The 23,266-nt window shown below is 50.5% G+C and overlaps 7 protein-coding genes across 8 annotated transcripts; all 7 read left to right on the top strand.

Annotated features, from left to right (window-relative positions):
• The first annotated feature begins 1,615 nt into the window (after positions 1-1,615).
• FOXG_05705 (uncharacterized protein) lies at positions 1,616-6,222 on the top strand. Of its 2 annotated transcripts, none has more exons than XM_018384113.1 (2): positions 1,616-3,029; positions 3,084-6,222. In XM_018384113.1, exons 1-2 carry the CDS (start codon positions 2,946-2,948, stop codon positions 5,703-5,705), a joined length of 2,706 nt encoding a protein of 901 aa, XP_018241154.1. In that variant the 5' UTR covers positions 1,616-2,945; the 3' UTR covers positions 5,706-6,222. The 2 variants fall into 2 exon arrangements, with proteins under 2 accessions (XP_018241154.1, XP_018241155.1); XM_018384114.1 differs by having other exon boundaries at positions 2,013-3,029; positions 3,090-5,945.
• A 58-nt stretch (positions 6,223-6,280) lies between these two features.
• On the top strand, positions 6,281-8,992 carry FOXG_05704 (uncharacterized protein). The gene has a single exon (XM_018384112.1). It carries the CDS (start codon positions 6,531-6,533, stop codon positions 6,942-6,944), a length of 414 nt encoding a protein of 137 aa, XP_018241153.1. The 5' UTR covers positions 6,281-6,530; the 3' UTR covers positions 6,945-8,992.
• A 39-nt stretch (positions 8,993-9,031) lies between these two features.
• FOXG_05703 (uncharacterized protein) lies at positions 9,032-10,645 on the top strand. The gene is made up of 3 exons (XM_018384111.1): positions 9,032-9,193; positions 9,245-9,551; positions 9,799-10,645. The coding sequence occupies exons 2-3, from the start codon at positions 9,272-9,274 to the stop codon at positions 10,272-10,274; spliced, it is 756 nt and encodes a 251-aa protein (XP_018241152.1). The 5' UTR covers positions 9,032-9,193; positions 9,245-9,271; the 3' UTR covers positions 10,275-10,645.
• Positions 10,646-12,402: 1,757 nt separating this feature from the next.
• FOXG_05702 (potassium/sodium efflux P-type ATPase, fungal-type) lies at positions 12,403-16,590 on the top strand. Its single transcript, XM_018384110.1, has 4 exons — positions 12,403-12,911; positions 13,126-13,391; positions 13,443-15,126; positions 15,176-16,590. The coding sequence occupies exons 1-4, from the start codon at positions 12,663-12,665 to the stop codon at positions 16,238-16,240; spliced, it is 3,264 nt and encodes a 1,087-aa protein (XP_018241151.1). The 5' UTR covers positions 12,403-12,662; the 3' UTR covers positions 16,241-16,590.
• Positions 16,591-16,745: 155 nt separating this feature from the next.
• On the top strand, positions 16,746-17,858 carry FOXG_05701 (uncharacterized protein). Its single transcript, XM_018384109.1, has one exon. It carries the CDS (start codon positions 17,048-17,050, stop codon positions 17,774-17,776), a length of 729 nt encoding a protein of 242 aa, XP_018241150.1. The 5' UTR covers positions 16,746-17,047; the 3' UTR covers positions 17,777-17,858.
• Positions 17,859-18,195: 337 nt separating this feature from the next.
• Positions 18,196-19,224, top strand: FOXG_05700 (uncharacterized protein). Its single transcript, XM_018384108.1, has 2 exons — positions 18,196-18,816; positions 18,869-19,224. Exons 1-2 carry the CDS (start codon positions 18,491-18,493, stop codon positions 19,056-19,058), a joined length of 516 nt encoding a protein of 171 aa, XP_018241149.1. The 5' UTR covers positions 18,196-18,490; the 3' UTR covers positions 19,059-19,224.
• Positions 19,225-20,249: 1,025 nt separating this feature from the next.
• FOXG_05699 (L-iditol 2-dehydrogenase) lies at positions 20,250-21,796 on the top strand. Its single transcript, XM_018384107.1, has 3 exons — positions 20,250-20,425; positions 20,519-20,758; positions 20,857-21,796. Exons 1-3 carry the CDS (start codon positions 20,417-20,419, stop codon positions 21,568-21,570), a joined length of 963 nt encoding a protein of 320 aa, XP_018241148.1. The 5' UTR covers positions 20,250-20,416; the 3' UTR covers positions 21,571-21,796.
• Positions 21,797-23,266: the final 1,470 nt, after the last annotated feature.

Genomic DNA, 23,266 nt, shown 5'->3' with positions numbered 1-23,266 from the left:
AATCATGACATACAAGACATCCTATTTCCATCAACCCGGAACCAACTTAGAATTAAGTTGACTATTCGATGTAGTTCAGTTGTATCACGCATGCATTATGTCCAGCTACATACTCTTTTGACTTTGAAACCATATGTAACCAAAACAAAGAAGGGCTTGGTATTAGAAATGGGTTTTTGATTGGCTCGGAAGCTCGTGCGAATGGTGCAAAAATTGAACATTCTCGTCCCTCGACCTCGGCGTAGGGTAAGTCTCACCTCGAAATCGCTCCATCTAACCGTCCCACCAGCTTAACCTCACTGTCTGGTCCTCCATCATTAAGCAAATGCGGACATCTATTAAAATCTCAATCAAGGATATCATTGACTTACATATCTAATTTGGGCGCTTCATCCATGGTCCATCCATAATGACTTGCATCGCGTTGGCCGTCGACAAAAAGCACAAGAGTGGATGTTTTGCTATATTTACACAGAGCCCCAGATTCTTGCAGGGTCCCAGTCGCGGACATGGGGATGCGAGAATACGAGAAGGACATGAGGCCACGGCCACTGAGACCTGAAATTAACGGAAATCTTTCCAGAAAGAAACTGAGACCTTGCCAATGTTTTAGATGGATCGTATTTTCCCGAAGACCATTTAGGGAGCTGATCGATGCCGAACCGTACTGTCTGAGGCTGGCAATTGACTCTTTCACTTCTGGACGCTGGGTGGTTGGAATTGAACTAAATAATCTTATGTTACGGAGAGTTCAGGGTGAGCGGAAGCCATGAGTTAGAATATAGTCTCTGAGACTGCTATCCAACGTTGCCTCAATCGTTTCAGGCCAAGCTCGTCGTTGGGCTATATCCGTTCCACCGTCTAACCTTCCAGCCCCAGATGCACGGCCCCAACCATCCCGATCAATTACACAGAAACTCTAGGCGATGAGAAACAAGACACTGGTTGGTAGATCACATCATCGCGCAGCTAAAGTCTGTTGGTTAGCTTGCACGATACTTTAGCTATCTCTGATAGCGGGGTGGTTGGATCATGTCATCAGCCCTCTGATTGCTTCCCGCTGCCATCCATTTAATGGGCAGAGGGCTGGGACAATTACACCATTTGGCTCAAAGGATCAGGGGAATAATTAGAGAGAACAGGCCTGCCACGTTGTGCTACACTTGATGCAGAGTTTTATCGTTATCATCCAGCCTCCATCGCGCATAAGCGGTTCATGTTACCGGCCAGCCCCTCCTCCCAGCTAGCTTCTACCCGCACGCTTCCTTCCGAAAAGCAAAGTAGAAAAGACCTAAACGAGCTTCCATGCAGAACGGCTAAACCCCAGAACGTCAATTGCCTCAGCCGATGAGTTCGTATCCTTCCATACTGAGACATAGTTTCTATTCGTGTAATTGCCTTATATTGCGGGATGGTTCCATTGAGCGTGCTGCTATTTTTGGTGACCCCTGTTAGTCTAAAAAAGGATTCGCTCTGTAAGGCCATCGTGGATCACTCCCGCAGGTGCCGAACCAATGGCCCCGCGATTCGGGCCATGACACTTCAGCCACGCACGTCTTTAGTGCCCACCTCGTCAGTTCGTATTCTAAACCCACTGCTTGATTCTTACGAGCATCTTGCAGCTGAGGGTTTGAGTCTAGCTGAGGAGGTGGGCGAGTGAGGGGAAGAATTGGGAAGCATCAATGGTGATATCGAGGGACAGTTCAAACAGAATAGCCAGTAATGATTGAGAATCATCATGGATGCAAACATTGTTGGGTTGTCTTGCAGTCGTTAACCCCAGTCAGGCTCTCAATGGACCATGTCTAATACTCCAGAAATCGATGCCGCCATCCCGCAATGACAATCGCATCACGCACACAAACAGGCCTGATCCATTATCGCTAGGTTGAGATATCATGATCCTTGGCCCAGACCGTCCCGCTACTCAGCTGGTTTGGGACTGGCCATCTGCAACTAGTCAAAACTACTGTAAGCCCAGAAAAAGAACTGCCAACCTGCAACTGGGATATCGGCATCTTTTGCTTGCTTGATTCTAAGCTTGTTTGATTGATTGCCTGACACTGCTTGGCCGGGCCACTCCAGATACAAACCTCAACACGGGGAGCGGAATTGTCTGGAATTTTCTATTTCCACTGACTCTTCCTCCAACACTTAATCTCCCTTGCCCGTCTTCACATCCATCCCTGTTTCTCCCCTTCTAATTTATCTCTTACATATCCATGTAAATGGGTGCATGTTGTTGAGCCCAACCAACGTTGCATCCTCCCGTACCTGACCTCACTCTACCTCACCGATAACGCTTCTGCTCCTGTGTCACCATATTACAGAGCAATTCCCTCTCACTCATCCCGCCTTCTTTTATTCCCCGCTTGTACAACAGTAAGAAGAAAAAAGTCGGGGGTGATTTCTAGCTCGTCTCATCTCGTCTTGAGTCAATCCCACCACATCACGAGATACCCGCATCTTTTGCCCACCGCCTTTGCAACGACTCACAACCGCATCCGTTGCGTTTCTCACTCAAAATCTCCCGCATTCGTTGGGATTTCTCAAATTGTTCAGAAGGAAAAGAAGGGAAAAGTCGAATTGGAATGAGAAGATTCCAAGCAAATTACCAATAAAACACCAACCGAGACATCATCACCCGCTTTTGACCTTAGCTCCCGATAGCATCTTGCTATGAGAATAATAATCATAATTTCTATTCAACAAAACCTATTGTCAACGCCAAACACCCCAGCCAGATGTATCAGCCGCTGTGGAGAAGCATCATTGCGAAAAACCCGGGGTTTCTTGTCAGGCGACCTGTTAGCGCTCAGAAAGTTGATAAGTCTCAAAAAATGTCTTGATTTGAGAAACCTTTGCCGCGCTCCCCCGCCAATTTCAGGTCAATGGTTATCTTGAGCGTGTAAAAAGACCAAATCAGAAGCAGAAAAGCTTTTATCATGCTCCTCGCTGCTCAAGCGCCTCAAGGGCGCTCTCGCTCAAATAGCTTGCAGCAAATGCTCGATCTGGAAAAGAAGCTCAATGTAAGCACAGAAACTGGCGGGATTCTGGAGGGTTTGGCTGACGTACTCACACAGTTTCAGCGAACACATCAAGGCTCTGTGCCTCCATCTCCGGCATGCACTGATAGCAGTGGCTCAGTACCACCCAGTCCAGGCCACCCTCCTCGTCGTTTTGAATTGGTGCCGAAGGATAAGAAAGGTCCTACACCTGTTCGAAACTACTCCGCTGTTCCTCCTCCGCTCTTCTCAGCTCCTGAGCGCTCAGAGTCGCCAAACATGATCCCCCGAAAGCCCGTTGGAAAGAATCTTTCTCAATCATCCTCATCGGAGCAGCTCAAAGACGACAAGCCCGGTCACAAGACCGTGGCGTTCATGTTCCCCCCTGATGTGGAAGAGCAGCGCTCTGTGTGTCAATCACCCACTTGGGAAGCATACGAGCGTCAGAAGAAGGAGAAGAAAGAAGAGAAGCGAAAGGAGCTCCAGCGAAAAGAGGAAGAGAAACGAAAGGCGAAGGAGAAGGAACAAGAATTAGCAATGAACCAAGCTCTCGAAGAAGCTTGGAAGAACGCTCCCAAGCCTCGCGGTCGAAAATTGAGCAAACCTCAACCGCCGCCTCCGTCCCTTGGAACTCAAGGACGCAGCACAACTGAGCCGCCTCAAACCACACAGAAGCGACGATCTCGCTCGTCGAGCTTATTGGGATTCTCGATTGGTAGAAACAACGACGATCCTGAAGAGCCCAGACGCAGTCGCTCCAGCTCGCTTACCTCCATCTTCCGCAAGTCATTCGAGATCAAGCGTGCTTCATTCGATGAGACCAGCGCTACTGGTTTCTTGGGCGGCAAGAAGCTTGAGAAGAAGAAGGAGGATTTCCACCAGAAAGTCCTCGAGGACCAGGCCAAGGGTGATAGCAGGGTCCATCCGGCTATGCGAAAGTCGTTCCTGGGCCATGGGTCATTCACACCCCTCAAGGTCAATCCCCTACAGAAAGAGGAAGATGCCAAACGAAGAGCGTACCCGCCTATCTCGATCAACACATCCGGAGCGAGGGGCCAATCGAAACCGCCCAAGTCGCCTAATCGAAGGGGTTCAGTCAATATCTACCTGTGGAGCGCCCGAGCTCGACGTGGTTCTGTCAGTGATGATTGTGCAGTCGCCGACACGGACGATGAGGGTGATCAGAACACCGCGCATACACCCGACAGCGAGATCTTGTATAACAAAGCCCAAGGTCTGAACAGACGAGGCGGTCTTTATATCAAGAAGGATGAGGGCTCGACCAAAGACGGCGAACAAGGCGTCACACCTCGCTCTTCAAACCAGAGCATGAAACAAGCCGTCAAGCCCAAAGACACCGAAAAACCTCCCCAGCAAGATACAATCACCGTCTCCCGCCCCCCAATAACAACCTCAACACAACCCCAACCCCAACCCCGACGCTCATCAACAGCATCAGGCCTTTCCATCCCTCCAACACCTCCCAGAAGAAGCTCAAAGCGAGGATCTCTCACACTCCTCACACGACTCAACCACAACCAACCAGCGTCCGATGAAGCCAAGAGCGCCCCGGTCGAGTCATCAAAGTCCAAGGAGAAGCTGTTCAGACATAATCCCCCGAGCATCCGTTATGAACAGACTTCGCCGGGTGTGCGACCAAAACCGATCACTGCTGATTCAGAACCCACTGTGCCCACGAAATGGAAGCTTAAGGATGCTGCCAAGAGTGCGTTCAGCAGAGGTCATTCTGCGCAGAGCTCGGTTTCTTCGACGATGAGTAAGGAGAGTACTTCTTCTAAGATGAGCACTACATCTTCTGTTGGGCCGCCTGTGCCACCAAAGACGGATTTGCCAGTGTCGAAGGGATTGACTGGTGCTAATGATGCCCCCATTCGTACGCAGCACGTTCATGCTCCGGTCAAGCATCTCACCCCAGGAACTACACGCTCACCAACTGGCCGTCGACCTACTACAAGCTCATCAGAGTCCTCATATTCCGATGGGATCCAAACCGTATCTCCCATGAGCACACCACACACATCCCCTCCCCAATCCGAAATGGGCCACTCCCCCAACATCGCAACCATCAAACCCTCAATGCACGCAACCGCCGGCCCCATCAGTCCCTACTGGTCCTACACAAACTCCCCCCAAATGGCGCCCATCGATCGTTTCGACACCAACCCCTCCGACCCCGAAATCGATCCCATCCAAGAAGCAGCCAACAGAGTAATGGAAGCCTTCTCAAACGCCAACCTCCGCAGCTCAACACCCCGCCGAACACCCGTCTCCTCCGACGAGACAAGCTTCGCCTCAACACCAACATATCCCCCTCTCAAGCACAAACCCCGAAGCAAAGGGCGTCTGCGCTCCGTTCAGAGCGGCCATAGATCGACCGTCTCCGACCCGGAAGCAACAATCAAGACGCTCCGACGCCAATCGAACCTAGAGCATCAGAATCACGGCGAACCAAGCGCCAAGATGTTTGTCGAGTGCTGCGCTTGCATGCGCTACCATGATATGCCAAGCAGACTCTACGAAGCCATGTCTAACCCCGATGGTGTACTGAGCGCTGGCTCAACAGATTTTGCGGGAAGTGTTACCATGACGGTGAAGTGTCCTTGGTGCAAGCATGAGATGAGCACAAAGTGCTGCGCTGGATTCGCAGCCATGGTGTACATCAAGGAGAGATTTCACTAAGTTATGTTCTCGACGAACGTTTTCTTCTTCTGTTTGTCTATAGACAAATATTGCACGACGCAATTCGTTTTCTTGTTTACTACAGAATCGGCGTGGATGGAAAAAAAGACACGGTTAATCTGAATAGTGTACAGGTTGCTTGGCTATAACAAGAACCATGGGAAATATTGTATTTAGTTTTTTGACGAAAGTTGTAACGAGTCACGACATGATGAATATAAGAAACTATTATTCAACAAACTCACAGGGTCTTGTCTGGACCCCTTGTTTGACGTCACATCCACTTTTCCCCTCTCCAAAGTCTAGCCTTTTGAAGGCTCTTCTTGGCAACGAGTCTATCGTTAAACTAAAATTTGTTGAAAGCGAACACCTTCCCGTCCAAGAATAGACTGTAAATCACGATATCGAATGGCAGAGAAACGTGGTGGTGTCTGTTCTCAACGCCAAGACTGCAGTGCGATGACGGGCATGAGGTGAGACAATCTTCTAGAAACGACAAAAAAGCAAGAATAGAGCATGTGAAATAGAATTGAATAACCTGTTGCTGTAATGCAGAGTTTCTTGCAATTGGATGTCGGGAATATCCTGCTTGGAGGGTTTGCGCGGCTGTGACGTCAGGATAAGCAGGGATCCGACGATGCCAGGTTTTTGAAGATGCAGATTCAAGAAATACCAATATCTACGTCAATTCAAGAGGGGGAATCCTCATATCACTCACTCTCATCATCTTCGTCTTCGTCAACTGTGAATCTTATCTCAACCAACTCACCTTATCACAAAATCTCTCACCAAACTACAACCTCTCACTAAACCACCACCATCAAAATGGGCGAACCAAAGAAGGGAACAATCAAGTACCGCAACAAAGAGGGCACCCTCGACGCCTCCGCCCTTCTCTGGCGCGCCCTAACATCCGAAAAGCCAGAGATCATGCGCAAATACATCACCAAGGACGCCGTCCTCTGCGAACCAGACCAAAAGGTGTACTCACCCCGCACCGAGCCCTCTCTGGATGAATACATGGAGGACGGCTACGAGCCATGGACGGCATACAAGATCCACGACGAGCCTGAGTTCGTAGAGATCGACCTCATGGCTTCAGCGCTCAACTACCGCGTCACTGCGTGGAAGCTCCAGAATGGAGAGATGTTGGCGACGGAGGCTTGGTGTCATAGCGTCTTCAGGCAGGGACCTGGAGGTGATTGGAAGTGCTGTCTTCATCATATGGCCAAGGTCTAACAAGACCTAGAGTGTTTAAGGTGTTGGGGATTGGCGAATTGGGTTTTTGGAGACTGTTTCTAAGCTATGTTAATTAACGACGTTAACGTTATCACAACCTACATTATTGTCTCAACCATGCATCACTTAGTCAAGCGAAGTTCACGCCAAGCTTTCCCAACTTCAGCTTAACAGCGATAACTAATAAACAGAGTTTCTAATTGTCAAGATTAGCTCGCTCACCCTTGTCCGATAGGTAATAGTAACAACAACCGGGACCGCCTCCCGGATGCATTAAACTCGACGGTTGGGGAGACAGAGTTAGGTTGAGTTGAGCGCCAAGGGATCCCTCAGGCGGGGGAGGGGCCCTTTATCTCCCCCTCGTGCATCCAAGAGATGTTCTCTTTTCTGAATATGGTCGCGTGCGTATTATTCTGTATCTCTCACGAAAGGCCATTGGCGAGTAGAGTCAAGATGGTGGCTGTCGATCAGGCTGAACGAGAAATCCTGCACGTTGACACTTCCTCGAGCAAGGATTAACACGAAAATATTTGAACCTTCGGTCTCTCGTTTGGGGTCGTTTGGTTGGGTCTGATTGCTTTCCCTTGGCGGCCTGGGCGTTTTCGCCTCCAACGATGCTCATCGACTCAAGCAAAGCATGGTGTGCCACAGAAAAAAAGTCTTGTCGCTCTTGGCATTCTTGTCATAATGAGCGTTTATTGAGGCCCTGGTTGCAAGCCTGCATGTCCCTTCTATCCGGTCGATGATTCTGTGATCCGAGGTCATCATCGATCGCTTAGCAGGATTCTGACTGCGTTCTTCCACTGTGTCTTCGGACATGTAGTTGCGGGCTGTAAGACGGTGACGTCGTGCTATCGCCAAGTTCAACCAAAGTCCAAAATAATCTCGCCTCTTCGCAATGAACAGATATTACAACCGAGACTCGAATATCTGCTCACTTTCTTCGGCGTGAACCGGACAGTCGGCTTTGTCTTTGCTTTTTGTCTGTGTTATAACCGACTACTTGGTCCGCGGATGGCTGTCGTATTACGACCTGTCTCAAGCCAAGGCTCTTGTCAAATGCTTCTTCGCTCTAAGATGGACTTGGCGAGAAGCACGACGCGGGGAGTTAAGTAATGAAATGGACAATGTCAAGCAGGAGTGACATGTCCCCACGAACTGAAGTTGTCCCAACCTCCTCCTCCCTCCTCCTCCCTCCTCCCCCAGACCAAACTGTCTTCAAAATTCTCTGATGCAACGCCCTCCGCTCCGGGGTCCTTCAGCGGAGGGCACGTGTCCTCCTCTGTGAACCTCTTCGCTACGAGTGGCTCCGCCCAAGCCCACTCCCCACTCCGCCGCCCCATGATACCCCTGCCTCACCCAAACACCGCTCGCCTTGGCAATGAGACGCTTGTGGGGCCGCCGACCGTTCCGCTCCATTACTGAACTGTACTGAAGGGGGGCGTGTGTCCGTTTTTCCGCTGCCGTTTTGTTCTCGTGTTCCCTTTCCTTTTTGCTCTTCCTGCAGCATGCACGTTTTGATCCTCTTGCAGCAAAATATTGTCACAGAGGAATCGTGGGATGGTTGTGAGCACATCTTGTATCGTGGCTACACGTGTTGAGAAGCTTTTTGGTGATCAACTTGGCGCCTTTGTATTGACTTGGCTTCAGACATCCATCTCTGGTTCAAGATGGTGGGTGGAAACCTTTGAACCCTTCATACCCTGTAGCTGTTTCTTAAAATCTGCCTCGTACTTTGTAACTCACCACGATACGCGTAATAAATAAAGACAGTATACGGGAGATAGTATAGATCCGCCTACATGTAGCAGTTAGATCTAAATCTCAACCTGCAGCACCAGCGAGATAAACAACCGAAAAGGCCCGAACAATATCTCACCTGTATCCGCTCAGTTTTCGTCACCAAACACTCTCTGTAACCCCCACAAGGATCGTCCATGGAGAATAAAAAAAAAAAAAGAGGCTCGAGAGCGTCGCACATCTTGAGGCCTTGAATTCTAGAGGCCTAGACCGCACCCATTGCCTGAAGGCTTGGCTGCGTCGACATGGCTGAAGCTCTCATCACTTGAATGGTTCACCCCAGAGTTCTTGCAAGCCATCGTGGGAGCCTGGGGAAATCTGGCGCTTATGCCAGGGCTCTTGAAAAGCCAAGACAAAGTCCTTCGAATTATGGTACGATGGTATATCACCCGGTGGATTTGAGAGCTTTTCGGCCAAGTTCCATATCGCCAAGTTCTTGGGTAGACACAGTGAGACCCAAGTCCCTGCGGCTGATAACAATGAATCTTATTTTTTCACAGAGACGGTTGTTGAAGACGCGGTTCTAAATGGCTCGCAAGAAAGAGGCTCGGCTTACTGCTTCTGAGGATGAGGCGCAATGCAAGAATGGTGCTTCGATATTTGTTGAGATGATCGCCGAAGCCCGAGCGTACCCATCTGCCGTGTATCAAGGCATTCGCAACCTCCCCGGCCGATGTTCATGTCCGTGCCTGAAGACCCTGCCAATTCCTGCTCAAAGACTTCCGGCGCCGGGTCCCCAGGTTTTTGGTCACTTTGGCCGCCGTTCCCGCGACAAAGAAGACCGAGCATCACCATCTTTATGCCGAAGTTCGTTCATGGCTGCCCAAGATGATCCCATTAATAGATCAAGGCTTATAACAGCTGCAGTGTGTTCAGTTAGGTATCATACGGCAATAACGGCAACTATACAAGCCACTCAATGGTTGGTGAGCAAGTTAAAAAGCTGCACGTCCTGGGACCTGCAGCAGAATTACTTTTTCCTTCCGAACGGAGATAGACAAGTTCGGGTATATTGTTCCCCATAACGGAAGTCAATGGTGCTGCGATTCCTCAGCAAAGCAACCCCCCCACGCATTGTCTCACGTCCGCAGCGAAGTGTTGCGAGACCGACACATCCGGGTTAAATCCCCCCTCTCAGGAGAAAAGAAAGAAGACAACATCTCCGCCACAGAGAGGCTCCCATCTGGAGACCGGGGCACCTCCGTGGGGAGGTTGACGCCCCGCTGTGTCCGCCCCGAGACAACATCCGGAGGCAACGGATCCAATGGCAGGAGGAGAGTGAGTGACCCCGTTTATTTTCTTCCCATGGGAGCCTCGCAGTGGCCTGTTAGAGACGCGCATGGTTGTGCTAGGCATAAGCGCCCCGTTTCTGTGAGGACAAAGTGTCGTCTAGAGTGGATCGAGAGAATCCTAATTCCCCGTCTTGCTGCGGCATACGGCGCTTCTCTCGTTCCCGCCTTGGTAGTTCACTATAGTCAGGCGTCAGCGTCTCCGCGTCCGGCGTCTCTTTTGAGCTGCGAGAGGCAGTGATCGACGGCTATGTTCTTTACCGTCTATTTTACGGCCTTCCTCGAATGGATCCATTAGTAAGTAAACGGAGACAAGGGAGGCTAGTGTATGTATGCGCGTGAGTCGTAGAGAATTGGCATTGTATCTGTTCGAGAAATTGTATGTAATCGCAATGCAACGCGCAGACTCTAGGACATCTCATTCGTCACTCGACGCGCTGTTGGAATGAGGCTAAAAGGAATAGCGCAGAGATTTCTGAAGGAGATTGTGCACCAAGATTAGTGGATCCGAGTTCAATAAGATGCCGATGATTTAAGCTTATTGTCACGTTGGAGGAGAATCCTGGCTGATCTGGTGGAGGACTGATTACGTACCATGTACTCGCATGCCGGGATGGCTTCTAGAAGCAGTGGAAGCTGGTCACGTAGTAAATACTGGCTTGACAGCTGAGAGATAAGCGCAGTGGCAAATGTCACCAAGATGATGTCGTTACCGTTAGTGCACTAGCACCACGCATCTCGAGCCCCTGTTTATCTGGAAACGGTAAACATCAAGGTACTTGGGCTAGCTAAGGCGTCCTCCAGACTCTGGGCAAAGATAAGAGTCCGTGACTAACACCATCAAGTCCTCTGCCAAGGGTGGCAGTGCCTGCACCTCATCCTTGGCGAAGATTTGCGAAGGAGTTTTCTGAAAAGGGATAAGCTAAGCAAAGTTGCGTAACGCGTTGAGCAGCCCGTCTCCTCAGCCAAACATATCTCAAGATCTGATCTTGAACCCCAAGATCTCCACGGTTCCAAGTCACGAGACTGACCAGTAACACAACGGGCAGCTTCAGAAGGTGGATTAATAACTCCGTGCCGTGACAGTCTCGGACCTCCGTGATGTTTGGGATGTAAACCCGGGCCGTAACAATGCAAGCTGAAAGAACAACAATCGGCTCATACCCGGCCCCGTTTCTTTTCTGTCGCAGGTGAGATGTGAAGTTTTGCCTCTCAAATGAACTTGATTGATGCCTACAGACTTACAACTACGACATCACCCAACGTGCAGATAGAAAAACAGGCCAGAAGAACAAAGCAATAAAACGGAGTTCAGGTTGACGGTGATGATTGCCCACGACCCAATGACGTGACGACTTGGCGAGCAGAAATTATGTATGCCCAGAAAATGCCAATACTGATCCTTCCTTGTCGAGAAGATAATACCACCGAAGCAGACCACATACTGCAACCAAGTTCAGTTCACTGCATTTTCAGTGCATATGGCCCCTAGAACCGACGTTAGACGAGTGTGCTCCCAGAACCTACCTAAGTATACCCCCCTCCCCCTCTTTTTTTTTTCGCCCATGACACACACCATTGATTCAACTCTGTAATGTATCCACCATCGGTGACGGCACTGAAGAGGTACCCTGAAAGCCTTACAAGAGTCTCCACATCATCAGGTGACACTGAGCAAGGCTTCAAACAAGGCTGAGACATTGCAAATCCCAGACAGACCTGACGATATCTGTACAATAGCGCTATTTTGTGGACTCTTGCAAGGGTATTCTACGGGCACACTAGTACTGTCCGTTGCCTGCAAATCCTGATGCCCACCGAGACTGGGAGAGATTCCAGTGGACAGGCCATCATGCAGCCCGAGAAGCCTCTCATCATAAGGCCAATTGATGCCGAGCCCGCCACGCCGCGTCACAGGATGCTTGGTAGCCAGTGCTGCAAAGTCTCCAAATGACGTGCCGACGGCGAACAGCCTCTTGAACCACCGTACAGAACGGCGCTGTGTGGGCGTCTCACCAATCAACCCCAGAGAACCTCAGCAGTGGGACCCCTCCGGGGCGGAGTGGACTCTCGGGCAAGGCCAGGGGCGTATACTCTAAGAGTCTCTTACTACTCTCAACACAACACAACAACAAACCAAGGTTTCGTATCATCGCCAAGACCTGTTCAGAATGCCCAATCCCAATGCCTCCCCGCCTTTGGAACAGAGAAACAGTAACGCAGAGAAGGAAAAATTGGGTAATGCTCTTGGCGATGTGGGGTCCGCTGGAGAAGTGAAATCAACTCTCAACCCAGATAGTGACTTGAGCCAAGACTCTGGCGAGATAAGCATTGACTGCTCTGCCTCTTGTCTCTGTCGTCGAAGATGGGACAGACGTCTATAAGACCTTCCCCATCTCCCCGCACGATCAATTCTTGTTCCTCTCTTCCTCTCCCCAAGGATCTCTTCACTTAGATCTCCAACAACCCTCCGACGCCAGACGAAAGGCTTCCTGCAAATAATCTTACAGGAATCCCCAGACATAGGCTTAAGGGTCTTTTACTCATGTATACGTTCTAAGCCAGTACCGAGTCGAGATATATAACAACAAGCAACTACGCTGGCGACCCGCTAGCTTCGACTTACACCATGGCTAAGAAGGACGACTCCGTCGACAACCATGTCTCTGGTCAGAGCAACGAGCCCATGAGCCGTCCCGCTCACGCCTTGACTTTCAACCAGGTTGTCGAGGAGCTCAAGACTGATACTCTCAGCGGTCTTACCGAGGCCGAGGCCAAACAACGACATGAAAAGTTTGGCAACAATGATCTCGGCGAAGCTGATGGCGTTCAGCCTCTCAAGATCATCATCGCTCAGGTCGCTAACGCCATGACGCTGGTGAGTTCAAAACCAGTCCAGTTCCCCCCTCTTAGCCCCCACACACTCGAAAATTTATGCTTTAAGCATATCTCGATGGCTGAACTATTTTTTTTCGCCTCCCGACTGCATATTACCTGATTAGGCAGCCCGTCGTTTTTTCCCTAACCCACCTGCTCACACCACATGAACACCCCTGCCCGCGCTATGTTGATGATTACTGACGTCTGCCAAGGTGCTTATTCTTGCCATGGCTGTTTCTTTCGGTATCAAGTCATGGATTGAGGGTGGTGTCGTCGCCTTCATTATTGGTCTCAATGTCACCGTCGGTTTCTTCCAGGAGTACTCTGCCGAGAAGACCATGGACTCTCTGCGGTCCATGTCTTCTCCCACTGCTAGTGTTGTGCGCGATGGAGACTCCAAGGTAGTTCCCTCAGTTGAGGTCGTTCCCGGTGATCTTGTGGAAATCAAGACCGGAGATACGATCCCTGCTGATATTCGGTGAGTACCCATGCTTGACACTTACACTGGGCTTTTTACTAATTGGTGCAGACTTATTGAGGCCGTTAACTTCGAGACTGATGAGGCCATGTTGACTGGCAAGTCTCTCCCCGTTCGAAAGAACGAGGATGAAGTCTTCGAAGACAACACCGGACCCGGCGACCGTATCAACGTCGCCTACAGCTCTTCCACCGTCACAAAGGGTCGTGCCAAGGGTATCGTCTTCGCTACCGGCACCAGCACCGAAATCGGTGCTATCGCTGCTGCCCTCCGAAAGAAGGACAGCAAGGTCCGCCCCGTGAAGCGCAAGGCTGATGGTTCCGCCAAGCCTCACCGATATCTCGAAGCCTACACTCTCACCCTCACCGACGCTGTTGGTCGCTTCCTCGGTGTCAACGTCGGCACACCTCTCCAGAAGAAGCTCTCCCGTCTGGCAATCTACCTCTTCGGTACTGCTGTCATCTGTGCCATTATCGTCCTTGCTGCCAACGACTTCGATGCTTCCCAACAGGTTATTATCTACGCCGTTGCTACTGGTCTGTCTATGATTCCCGCTAGTTTGGTCGTCGTCTTGACTATCACCATGGCTGCTGGTACCAAGCGCATGGTTGAGCGAAACGTTATTGTTCGTAACCTCAAGTCTCTTGAGGCTCTTGGTGCTGTTACCGATATTTGCTCTGACAAGACTGGTACTCTCACCCAAGGTAAGATGGTTGCCCGTGGAGCCTGGACTCCTGGAAAGGGAACCTATCTCATCGAGAACACCACTGAGCCTTTCAACCCTACCATTGGTGACATGCGCTGGTCTCGCAGCCAGCCCCATGAGCTTCCTCTTAAGCAGGGCGGTGATGAATGCGGCTCTGTTTCTCCCATCAGCGAGCTCCTCAACCAGTCCAAGTCCTCTCTCGTCAAGTTCCTCGAAGTCGCTTCTCTCGCCAACCTTGCCACCGTCAACGAGAAGAACGGTGAATGGCACGCCCGCGGTGACCCTACCGAGATTGCCATTCAGGTCCTCGCCTCTCGTTTCGACTGGAACCGTCTCCGCCTTACCAGCCACGACGCCGCCAACCAGTACAGTGAGATCGCCGAGCTTCCCTTCGACTCTGATGTCAAGCGCATGTCCGTCATCATGAAGGATAACCGAACCAGACAACTCTTCGCTTTCACCAAGGGTGCTGTCGAGCGTGTCATTGGTGCCTGTGCTACATACTGCCCTGAGGATAACGAGGAGCAAGTCCCCATCACCGATGAGTTCCGTGAGCAGATCCTCCGTAACATGGAGTCTTTCGCTGGAATGGGTCTCCGTGTCCTCGCTCTTGCTTCTAAGCCCTACAACGTCGACATGAAGAAGGGTGATGAGATTGACCGCACCACTGTTGAGTGTGATCTCGTCTTCCGTGGTCTTGTTGGTCTTTATGATCCTCCCCGTCCTGAGTCTGCTCCCGCTGTCCGAGAGTGTCACGAGGCTGGTATTTCCGTCCACATGCTTACTGGTGATCATCCCGAGACCGCTAAGGCCATTGCCATTGAGGTCGGTATCCTGCCTACCCGTATGGATCTCGTTGCCGAGGACACTGCTGCTACTATGGTCATGACTGCTACTACTTTTGATGGTCTTACCGACGATGAAGTCGACCAGCTTCCTTTCCTCCCTCTTGTTATTGCCCGATGTGCTCCTCAGACCAAGGTCCGCATGATTGAAGCTCTGCACCGCCGAGACAAGTTCTGTGCTATGGTATGTGGCTACTCCTCCAAGTTCTCACAATTTATACTAACCCAAATAGACTGGTGATGGTGTTAACGACTCTCCCTCTCTCCGCCGTGCCGATGTTGGTATTGCCATGGGTCAAGCCGGTTCCGACGTCGCAAAGGATGCATCCGATATCGTTCTCAGCGACGACAACTTCGCCTCCATCGTCGCCGCCATCGAGGAAGGTCGCCGTATCTTCGACAACATCCAGAAGTTCATCCTCCACGTGCTCGCCACCAACGTCGCCCAAGCCGTCGTCCTTCTTGTCGGTCTCGTCTTCAAGGACAAGACGGGTCTCTCCGTCTTCCCTATCGCTCCCGTCCAGATCATGTGGATCATCATGATGACTTCTGGTCTTCCCGACATGGGTCTCGGTTTCGAGCGCGCTGTCGCTGGTATCCTTCGCCGACCCCCGATTTCTCTCAAGACTGGCGTCTTCTCCTTCGAGTTCATCATCGACATGGTTGTCTACGGCCTTTGGATTGCTGCTCTCTGCCTCAGCGCCTTTGTCCTCCGTCTGTATGCCTTCGGAAATGGTGAGCTCGGTGAGGACTGTAACGATAACTACAGCGATAGTTGTGAGACCGTCTTCAAGGCCCGTGCTACCACCTTTGCTTGTCTCACCTGGTTCTCCCTCTTCCTCGCCTGGGAGATGATTGACAAGCGACGATCTTTCTTCCGCATGCAGCCTGGCTCCAAGCTCTACTTCACCCAGTGGATGCACGATGTCTGGCGCAACCAGTTCCTCTTCTGGGCCATCATGCTCGGTTTTGTCACCCTCTTCCCCATCCAGTACATCCCCGTCATCAGCGACACCGTCTTCAAGCACAAGGGCATCACCTGGGAGTGGGCCATCGTCTTCATCGCCGCCGGTCTCTTCTTCGGCGGTATCGAGGCCTGGAAGTTCGCCAAGCGTGTCTACTTCCGCCGACAAGCCCGCAAGAACCAGGGCGTCGAGTGGAAGGACATGGATCTTGAGCAGCGCACTTTCGGCGAGTATCTCACCCCCGATTCCAGCGAAGCCAGCGTCCGTCACGACTCTGAGAAGGTTGACGCACAAGCTGCCGCTCAACGCAACAACGCCGAGAAGAAGGCGTGAATGAAATCCCAGTAAAGGGAAAAGGTTCTTTGCTATAATTCTGCCAATGAAGAGGTAGATAGCCCAAAACTCAAAACGGTGCAAACAACGGAGTTAAAAAAGTGGAAGGGTTCAAGAAAAAGGTGGACGAGGAGGAAATGATTGAGCCGTAGACATGAGATATGAGCTCGCTACCGGAGGAAACCCTAAAATGAACCACAGAGGACGCCGTTGGCTGTAATGAGAGGAGGATGAAGAGGATCATGGATGGATATTCCAGATCTCTTGAGATTACCTATGCATAAGCGGAAATAGTTCTTTAATGAAGTCAAATGTTAAATCATGAATCAATTCTTTCCTGAGTGACTCACCTACCTAAGGTTTAAAGTGATTTTGTTCAATGTGATGAATGTTAGCGAAGTGGAACGGAATTCCGTTCCGGATGCTCGGAGGTGGTGTAAGGGAGATGAGCCTCTCAGCCGCAAACGAATGCATATAATCAGTCCCAAAGCTGTCCATTGGATCAAATTGAACTGAGGTCCAATTAGACCTGACCATTAAAGTCATGTTTCATAGTAACTTCCTACCTGAACCTTCAACCGTGAAATCCTACGCTGTCGCGTTAGCGTGACGTGTGGTAAGCACTTGGGCGTGGCTCATTTTGCGGTCTGAAGATCAATATCTTCAAGCTGAATTCCAAAGAACTCAAACCTCTCATCACCAAACTCCTCACATCTCCCAATCCCTCAATGTCAAACACATCAACTCCCAAGCCAAAACGAGACATGAGTCCTCTGTCTCGGCCTCCCCCGCACAGGCACAGCTTCCATGGCCGAAGCCCTCACTGTTCTCGGCTACAAAGACGTGTTCCACGGTCTCAAAATCCTCGATGACAAAGAAGCCTGGAAGAATCTTGAGCGCGCAACAGACGCTTCATTCCCGAATCTTCCGACATACACGGGAAAACCCTTCACTCGTGAACAGTGGGATGAGATCTGGGGAGAATGTGAAGCCACCACCGATGTAGCGTCTATTTACGCACCGCGGCTCATTGAGACGTACCCCGATGCTAAAGTCATTCTTGTAATTCGGGATTTTGAGCCTTGGTTCAAGAGCGTTGACGAGAGTGTTCTCAAACAACTCTGGAACCCGATCGCCGAGTTCTCCATCAAATTTGTTGAACCACTGCTTGGGTCTAGAGCAGGCCCAGCGGCGCGAAAGCAAATGCTAGGTCTTTTCCAAGCAGAGACAGTTGAAGAAGCTCGAAAGAATAGCAGAGAAACGTATGACCGCCATCATCGTGTTATTCGAGAGATGGTGCCCAAGGGACAACTACTCGAGTATCGCATGGGCCAAGGCTGGGAGTCCATTTGTGAGTTTCTGGATAAGCCTGTGCCGGAGAAGGAGTTTCCTTGGGTGAATGAGGCAGCGGAACTACGGAGAATTGTAAAGGAGAAGGTTAAGAGTAACATTGTTGATGCTGCGATGATTGTTATGCCGTGGGCTGGAGCGGCTGCTGCTTTGGGAGCTGGATACTGGATGATGTATAAGAGGTGATTATCTTGACATTGTATGTAAGCGATGCCGTTGAACTGGGATTGCTGATTAGTCGCCTTGAATGATTGCGCCATCACATGTGACTCTACTGTGCAACCACCCCGTTCGAGCATCCATCTCGATCCATGATCCGTACCTGAGCTTACGTGGTACGCTTCGACATCCGAATAAGCTTCTCACTCCCGAGGAACAACAATCCCATCTACGTAATAAGCAACCTCAAATCCCTCTTGTTGCCCTCATAAAGGTCGCTCGTCTTGGCGATGCATCCGCGGAAGTTTCTAGCCCCACGCATGATGTCTTCCGAACCAGGGTTTTTAGCACAACCAAAAAGCTTGGCCAATGTCACCCGAAGAAGAATCGGGTTATCATTAACATAGCCCCAGGAACAAAAACCAAGGGAATGGAGCACTAATTTTAGGTTTAGAATATGCTTATCGCACGGTGATGGAGCCTCTGCCGATCATTCGACGTCATGACGATTTCGACATGACGCAGCAGCCGAGCTGTCGAATGAGAGGGTTTCATGGCGTTGATTGATTAGAGAAGAATGATGGAAGTGGTGAGGATATTAGTGTAAGAGGCGAAGGCAACAACTATATAAGAGACGTGTCCGGATGGAAGTCTTGCCATTAGAACCATCAATCTACATCAAAGCTTTACTTCACTTGACTTCCAACACAACTTTTTTTTAACACTCAATACTCGAACAAAATGGCAGACCTTATGAACAAGATCAAGGAGACACTAGTCCCCTCCAACACTGAGAACAGTAACACTGGCTCTCACCAAGAGTCTCACAACAGTGGTTCTCTCCAAGAGACATACAACACCAGCTCCCATAACACCGAGTCTTTCAACAACACCTTCAACAACACCAACCAGAACAACCAGCGAGAGTTGGGCTCAAACTCCCACATTTCTCCCCTTGATGCAACAAGCAACCAGAACCAGCAGACCGAGGGTGTCCGCACAGGAGACAGGATCGACTCGCTGGTAGAGAACGTCCCTGGCGTTCCCTCATCCCAGTCAAAGCCTTCGTAAGTTCACTCCTCATACATGCGATGTTGTTCAAGACTAACATGAAATAAGAAACACATCTTCATACCAAAATGACATGCACAAGTCTCCCGGCACTACTCTTGACGCTGCCCGTGCTCCTCCTTCTGCTCTTAAGGAGCACCTTGGAGAGCCTATCATTGAGCACGACTATCCTCATGAGAGCTCGACTAAGAGACACTCTTCTGTCAGCCACCAGGAGGAGCACTATAACCTCAACTAAGCGTATGGAGAAGAAGCAGAGGTTGACACTAGGATACTTGTAACAGATGAGACTGTTGTACGATAGCGCGATAGCGGTGGTAATAGATCGGTCAACATTAACGTTTTATTTTTATGATATGGATAGCATATGCGATTGTTCTATGTGATGCTGTACAGTATTGAGCCACTGTAAAGAGATACAGCGTCCATGCAAGCCGTCTTTCAGAAGAATGTCACGATTACAGATCGCAGGTTTTGCGATTACTGAGACCTTGCACTTAAATACCGCTGGGGCCCGCTAGGTAATGAGATGAAGTCGAAGAGTCAACGAATTTATCTCCATCAACTTGTTCGTATATTGCTTCCCATCTTCATTCTGACCAGCTAATCTTGCCCATCGCCCATCGCCGAGACTCCCCGCTCCGGCCCGGATCCACCACCCGGACGCTATTCCTAATGCGGCAGCTCCGCGCCGGCAGCGGAATTCTGATCGAGAGCTGACGCAGGAACACAGATTACACCGGAACACCATGCCAAACACCTGCCGCGCTAATAAATTGTTTTGAAGGTGAGAGGGATGGTAAAGTGACTGCTCCAAGCTCCGGATGCATGTCCGGAAGCCTGCGTTGTCTTCAGCGGGAATGAGCCGGTAGCCACGCCATGGAATGCTATCATGATCTGAGTCGATGATCTGAGAACCACAACCCTTCTTTCTTGACTGATTGCCCAACAATGCCATGCCAATATCCACTGATCCAGAGAATCTCTAGCTTCACAGCTATAAAATAGCCTTGGAGCTTTCCCGGTCTAATTCTCACCGACGGATCCCACTCCACCACTTCTCCCCCTCCCATTCGCGCGGTTAAATGCTCTGGCTAAAGTGCCATCATCCTCAGCACCAGAATCTCAAGCGCTCCCGTCATGACAGCCCCCCATATGGAGAATCTTGTCGGTCTTGTGGTCTCGGGTCTCTCGATATCATGGCTTCTTGATTGGCGAGGGTAAAAACCGTGGGGGTGTAACCATCATGTCAACTCTACGGGTATTTAGCACAGGGAGCTATGTTGATGGGAGGGACCATGTGATGAGGTTGGGGTATATGAGCCGCTGCCCTCATCAGCAGATTTTGGCCATGATCTGAATTTTTTATTGTACAGAGAATTGTTGTTCAGCCTATTTCTACAATTGCTTTTGGTGATAGATTGACGGTATTGTTGAACTCCACTGTGATCCATATAAGACAGGACATCCCACTTTGAGCTACGAGTGACGAACCTACTTCATCATCCCACGACACGCGACTCAATTCTCCTCCTCTTCATCTCATCTCTCGTCTTTCACCATATCACAATTACTCACTGCTAAATAATAGCAACAATGGCCAGCGTATGTCTTTCCCCAGCTCATCGACTCCCTCACATCATACCCCGCCATCATGGCCCCTCATGACGTCTCACTAACATAACATTCCCCTCCCAGAACCTCTCCTTCGTCCTCAACAAGCCCGGCGACGTCTCCTTCGAGGAGCGCCCCAAGCCCACCCTCTCGAGCCCCCACGATGTCCTCGTCGCCGTCAACTACACCGGCATCTGCGGTTCCGACGTGCACTACTGGGTCCACGGCTCCATCGGCAAGTTCGTCGTTGAAGACCCCATGGTTCTAGGCCACGAGTCCGCCGGCACAATCGTCGAAGTCGGCTCCAAAGTCAAGACCCTCAAGGTCGGCGACCGCGTCGCTCTCGAGCCCGGCTATCCCTGCCGACGATGCCAGAAGGAGACTTGGTAAGATTCCAAAATGGAAGCACTTGGCTGGATTAGAAGGGCACCGGGTCCCTCGGAACTTTGACCGGTTACTGGGCTGCGCCTGCGGATTTCTGCTTCAAGCTTCCTGATAATGTTTCGCAGCAGGAGGGTGCTCTGATTGAGCCTCTCGCTGTCGCTGTTCACATCGTCAAGCAGGCCCGCGTCAAGCCCGGTGACTCCGTCGTTGTCATGGGCGCTGGACTCGTTGGTCTTCTCTGCGCCGCTGTCGCAAAGGCCTACGGAGCCTCCAAGATCGTTAGTGTCGATATTGTCCAGAGCAAGCTCGACTTCGCCAAGGACTTCGCCTCCACCCACGTCTACGCTTCTCAACGCATTGCACCCGAGGAGAACGCCAAGAACATCTGCGAGCTCGCTGGTCTCCCTGAAGGCGCTGACGTTGTCATTGACGCCAGCGGTGCCGAGCCCTCAATCCAAGCATCTATCCACGTCCTCAAGAACGGCGGTAGCTACGTGCAGGGTGGTATGGGCAAGGCCGACATTACCTTCCCCATCATGGCATTCTGCATCAAGGAGGCTACAGCTAGTGGTTCATTCCGCTACGGCGCTGGTGATTACCCTCTCGCTGTTGAGCTTGTCGCTACCGGCAAGGTCGATGTCAAGAAGCTCATCACTGGGGTTGTCGACTTCAAGCAGGCCGAGGAGGCTTTCAAGAAGGTCAAGGAGGGAGAGGCGATCAAGGTTTTGATCAAAGGACCCAACGAGCAGTAAATTAAGGGTGATGATGATATGAATGACTATGAATGAGAACTAAAAGCGAAAAAGATATCCGGGCATGGGATGGCTTGGATCATATGAAGCGGGGCGGCGGGTGAAGGCGTTTTGTCATGAGTGGACTCGGTATGAGTCCTTTACACTATAGCATCATTCTAAGGCACTTAATAGATGTGATTTGTTTCACTTGAATCCCTGTAGATTGACCACGGGTAGGCGGGTGTCACAGGCTGAGATGCAAGGAGAACCGCGGCCCTCCTGGCTCGAAGATACCAATATCTCACGGCATACCCGCCACATACCTTCTAGTTTTATCGTGCGAGGCAGCCTTATACTCCTGAACACTGATTAAATGACTGGATTATTAATTGAATCTTGCTGAATACGCCCTTCCAGTGGCTCCCCCGTATCCTCTCCAATCTCCCCCCATCCTCCAATTCCGCACTCTCCCTGTAAACCTTGCCTCATTCCGCCCCTCCACAAATTAGCTCCAACGGCTGAACAAGCACAGCCCATGTGCCATCTCCACTCTCCGCATTCAGCTGTTTTCCCATCACAACTCTCCAATAAGACAAGCCTCACCCGTCTTACATCTCCCAAAAGAGGACAAATCTCACCTTTTATTGAACACGTTATGATTAGCTAGCTTGTTTGACAAAAGACATAACCGCCCCGGTAGAGTGAGAGTGAGAATCTTGTCGGGAGTTCTTATCCATGTGATCGACACCGGCATGGGCTATTTAGCGAAATCCTTCATGCAGGCATCTGCACCTCGAACCGAATCTCGCGCAGCATGCTCAACTGGGAAACACTTCTACTCACCACAACTCAGGCCTTATCACTCGTCAATAAATACATTTTCATGTAGCAAACGAGCTAGAAACACCGTTCCTTCTAGTGAAACGCCTCAGTAAGTATTTTAAGGAGCAGTAGCTTCAAGTGGCTTGTCGCACTGCCCAGATTTTCGAAGTTCAATTTCCACAAGCCATTCCGTCTTTAACGGCATTTGTCTGTTTTACTTTCGTGCCTTGTGTTGTGCAGGGGTATTAAGTAGGGTGGTACCGTAGTGACCCTGTTTTTGTTTGTTGTCAATTAAACTAAACCACCAGCCAGCTCTAGACACTTACACTCGCGTAACTGCCGACGATAGCTCAAGTCTTGATAACAACAAACAAGTCGAAAAAACAGATTTAAATATCATCTTAGCAATGTCTATATGGCTCGGGAATTAGGATAATTCTTCAAAACACCAGAAACCATGGCCTGTCCCCCTCCACCCCCGAGAGAGCCCAACGGCGCCAACAAGGCATCCCGAATGGGCCAGCTGAGGTGCGGCTGAAGTACGCTAACGACGCCATCCGCAAGGGTTCCTCGTCCCTCGAAATCTGCCTTGGGCTTCTTGTAAGTGAACGGAGCCGGGCCTAGCTATAAGGCTGTTGTGTTTCCCCCGAGGAGAAAAAAAAAAGGGTGCGCCATAAATCATTCTCCCCAGCGAACACTCGTCTTGGCCCCTACACTAGCACTTCGCATCTCTTGGCTGCTTCTCGTGGCTTGACACTATCACTTATACTGTTTGTTACAGAAAGTTGCTATGGAACAAACTCAAGAAAAGGTTGAGGGCAACCATGTTCTCCAAACACCGCTCTGGATTGTTATAATTCGTGGCTTCAGTTCCTCATCTCTCTTATCATCG

This window comes from Fusarium oxysporum, chromosome 2 (assembly GCF_000149955.1).
Source record: "Fusarium oxysporum f. sp. lycopersici 4287 chromosome 2, whole genome shotgun sequence".
Classification (NCBI taxonomy): domain Eukaryota; kingdom Fungi; phylum Ascomycota; class Sordariomycetes; order Hypocreales; family Nectriaceae; genus Fusarium; species Fusarium oxysporum.
The sequence above is the reverse complement of the archived record's forward strand: the minus strand, read 5'-3'. Positions and strand labels throughout refer to the sequence as shown.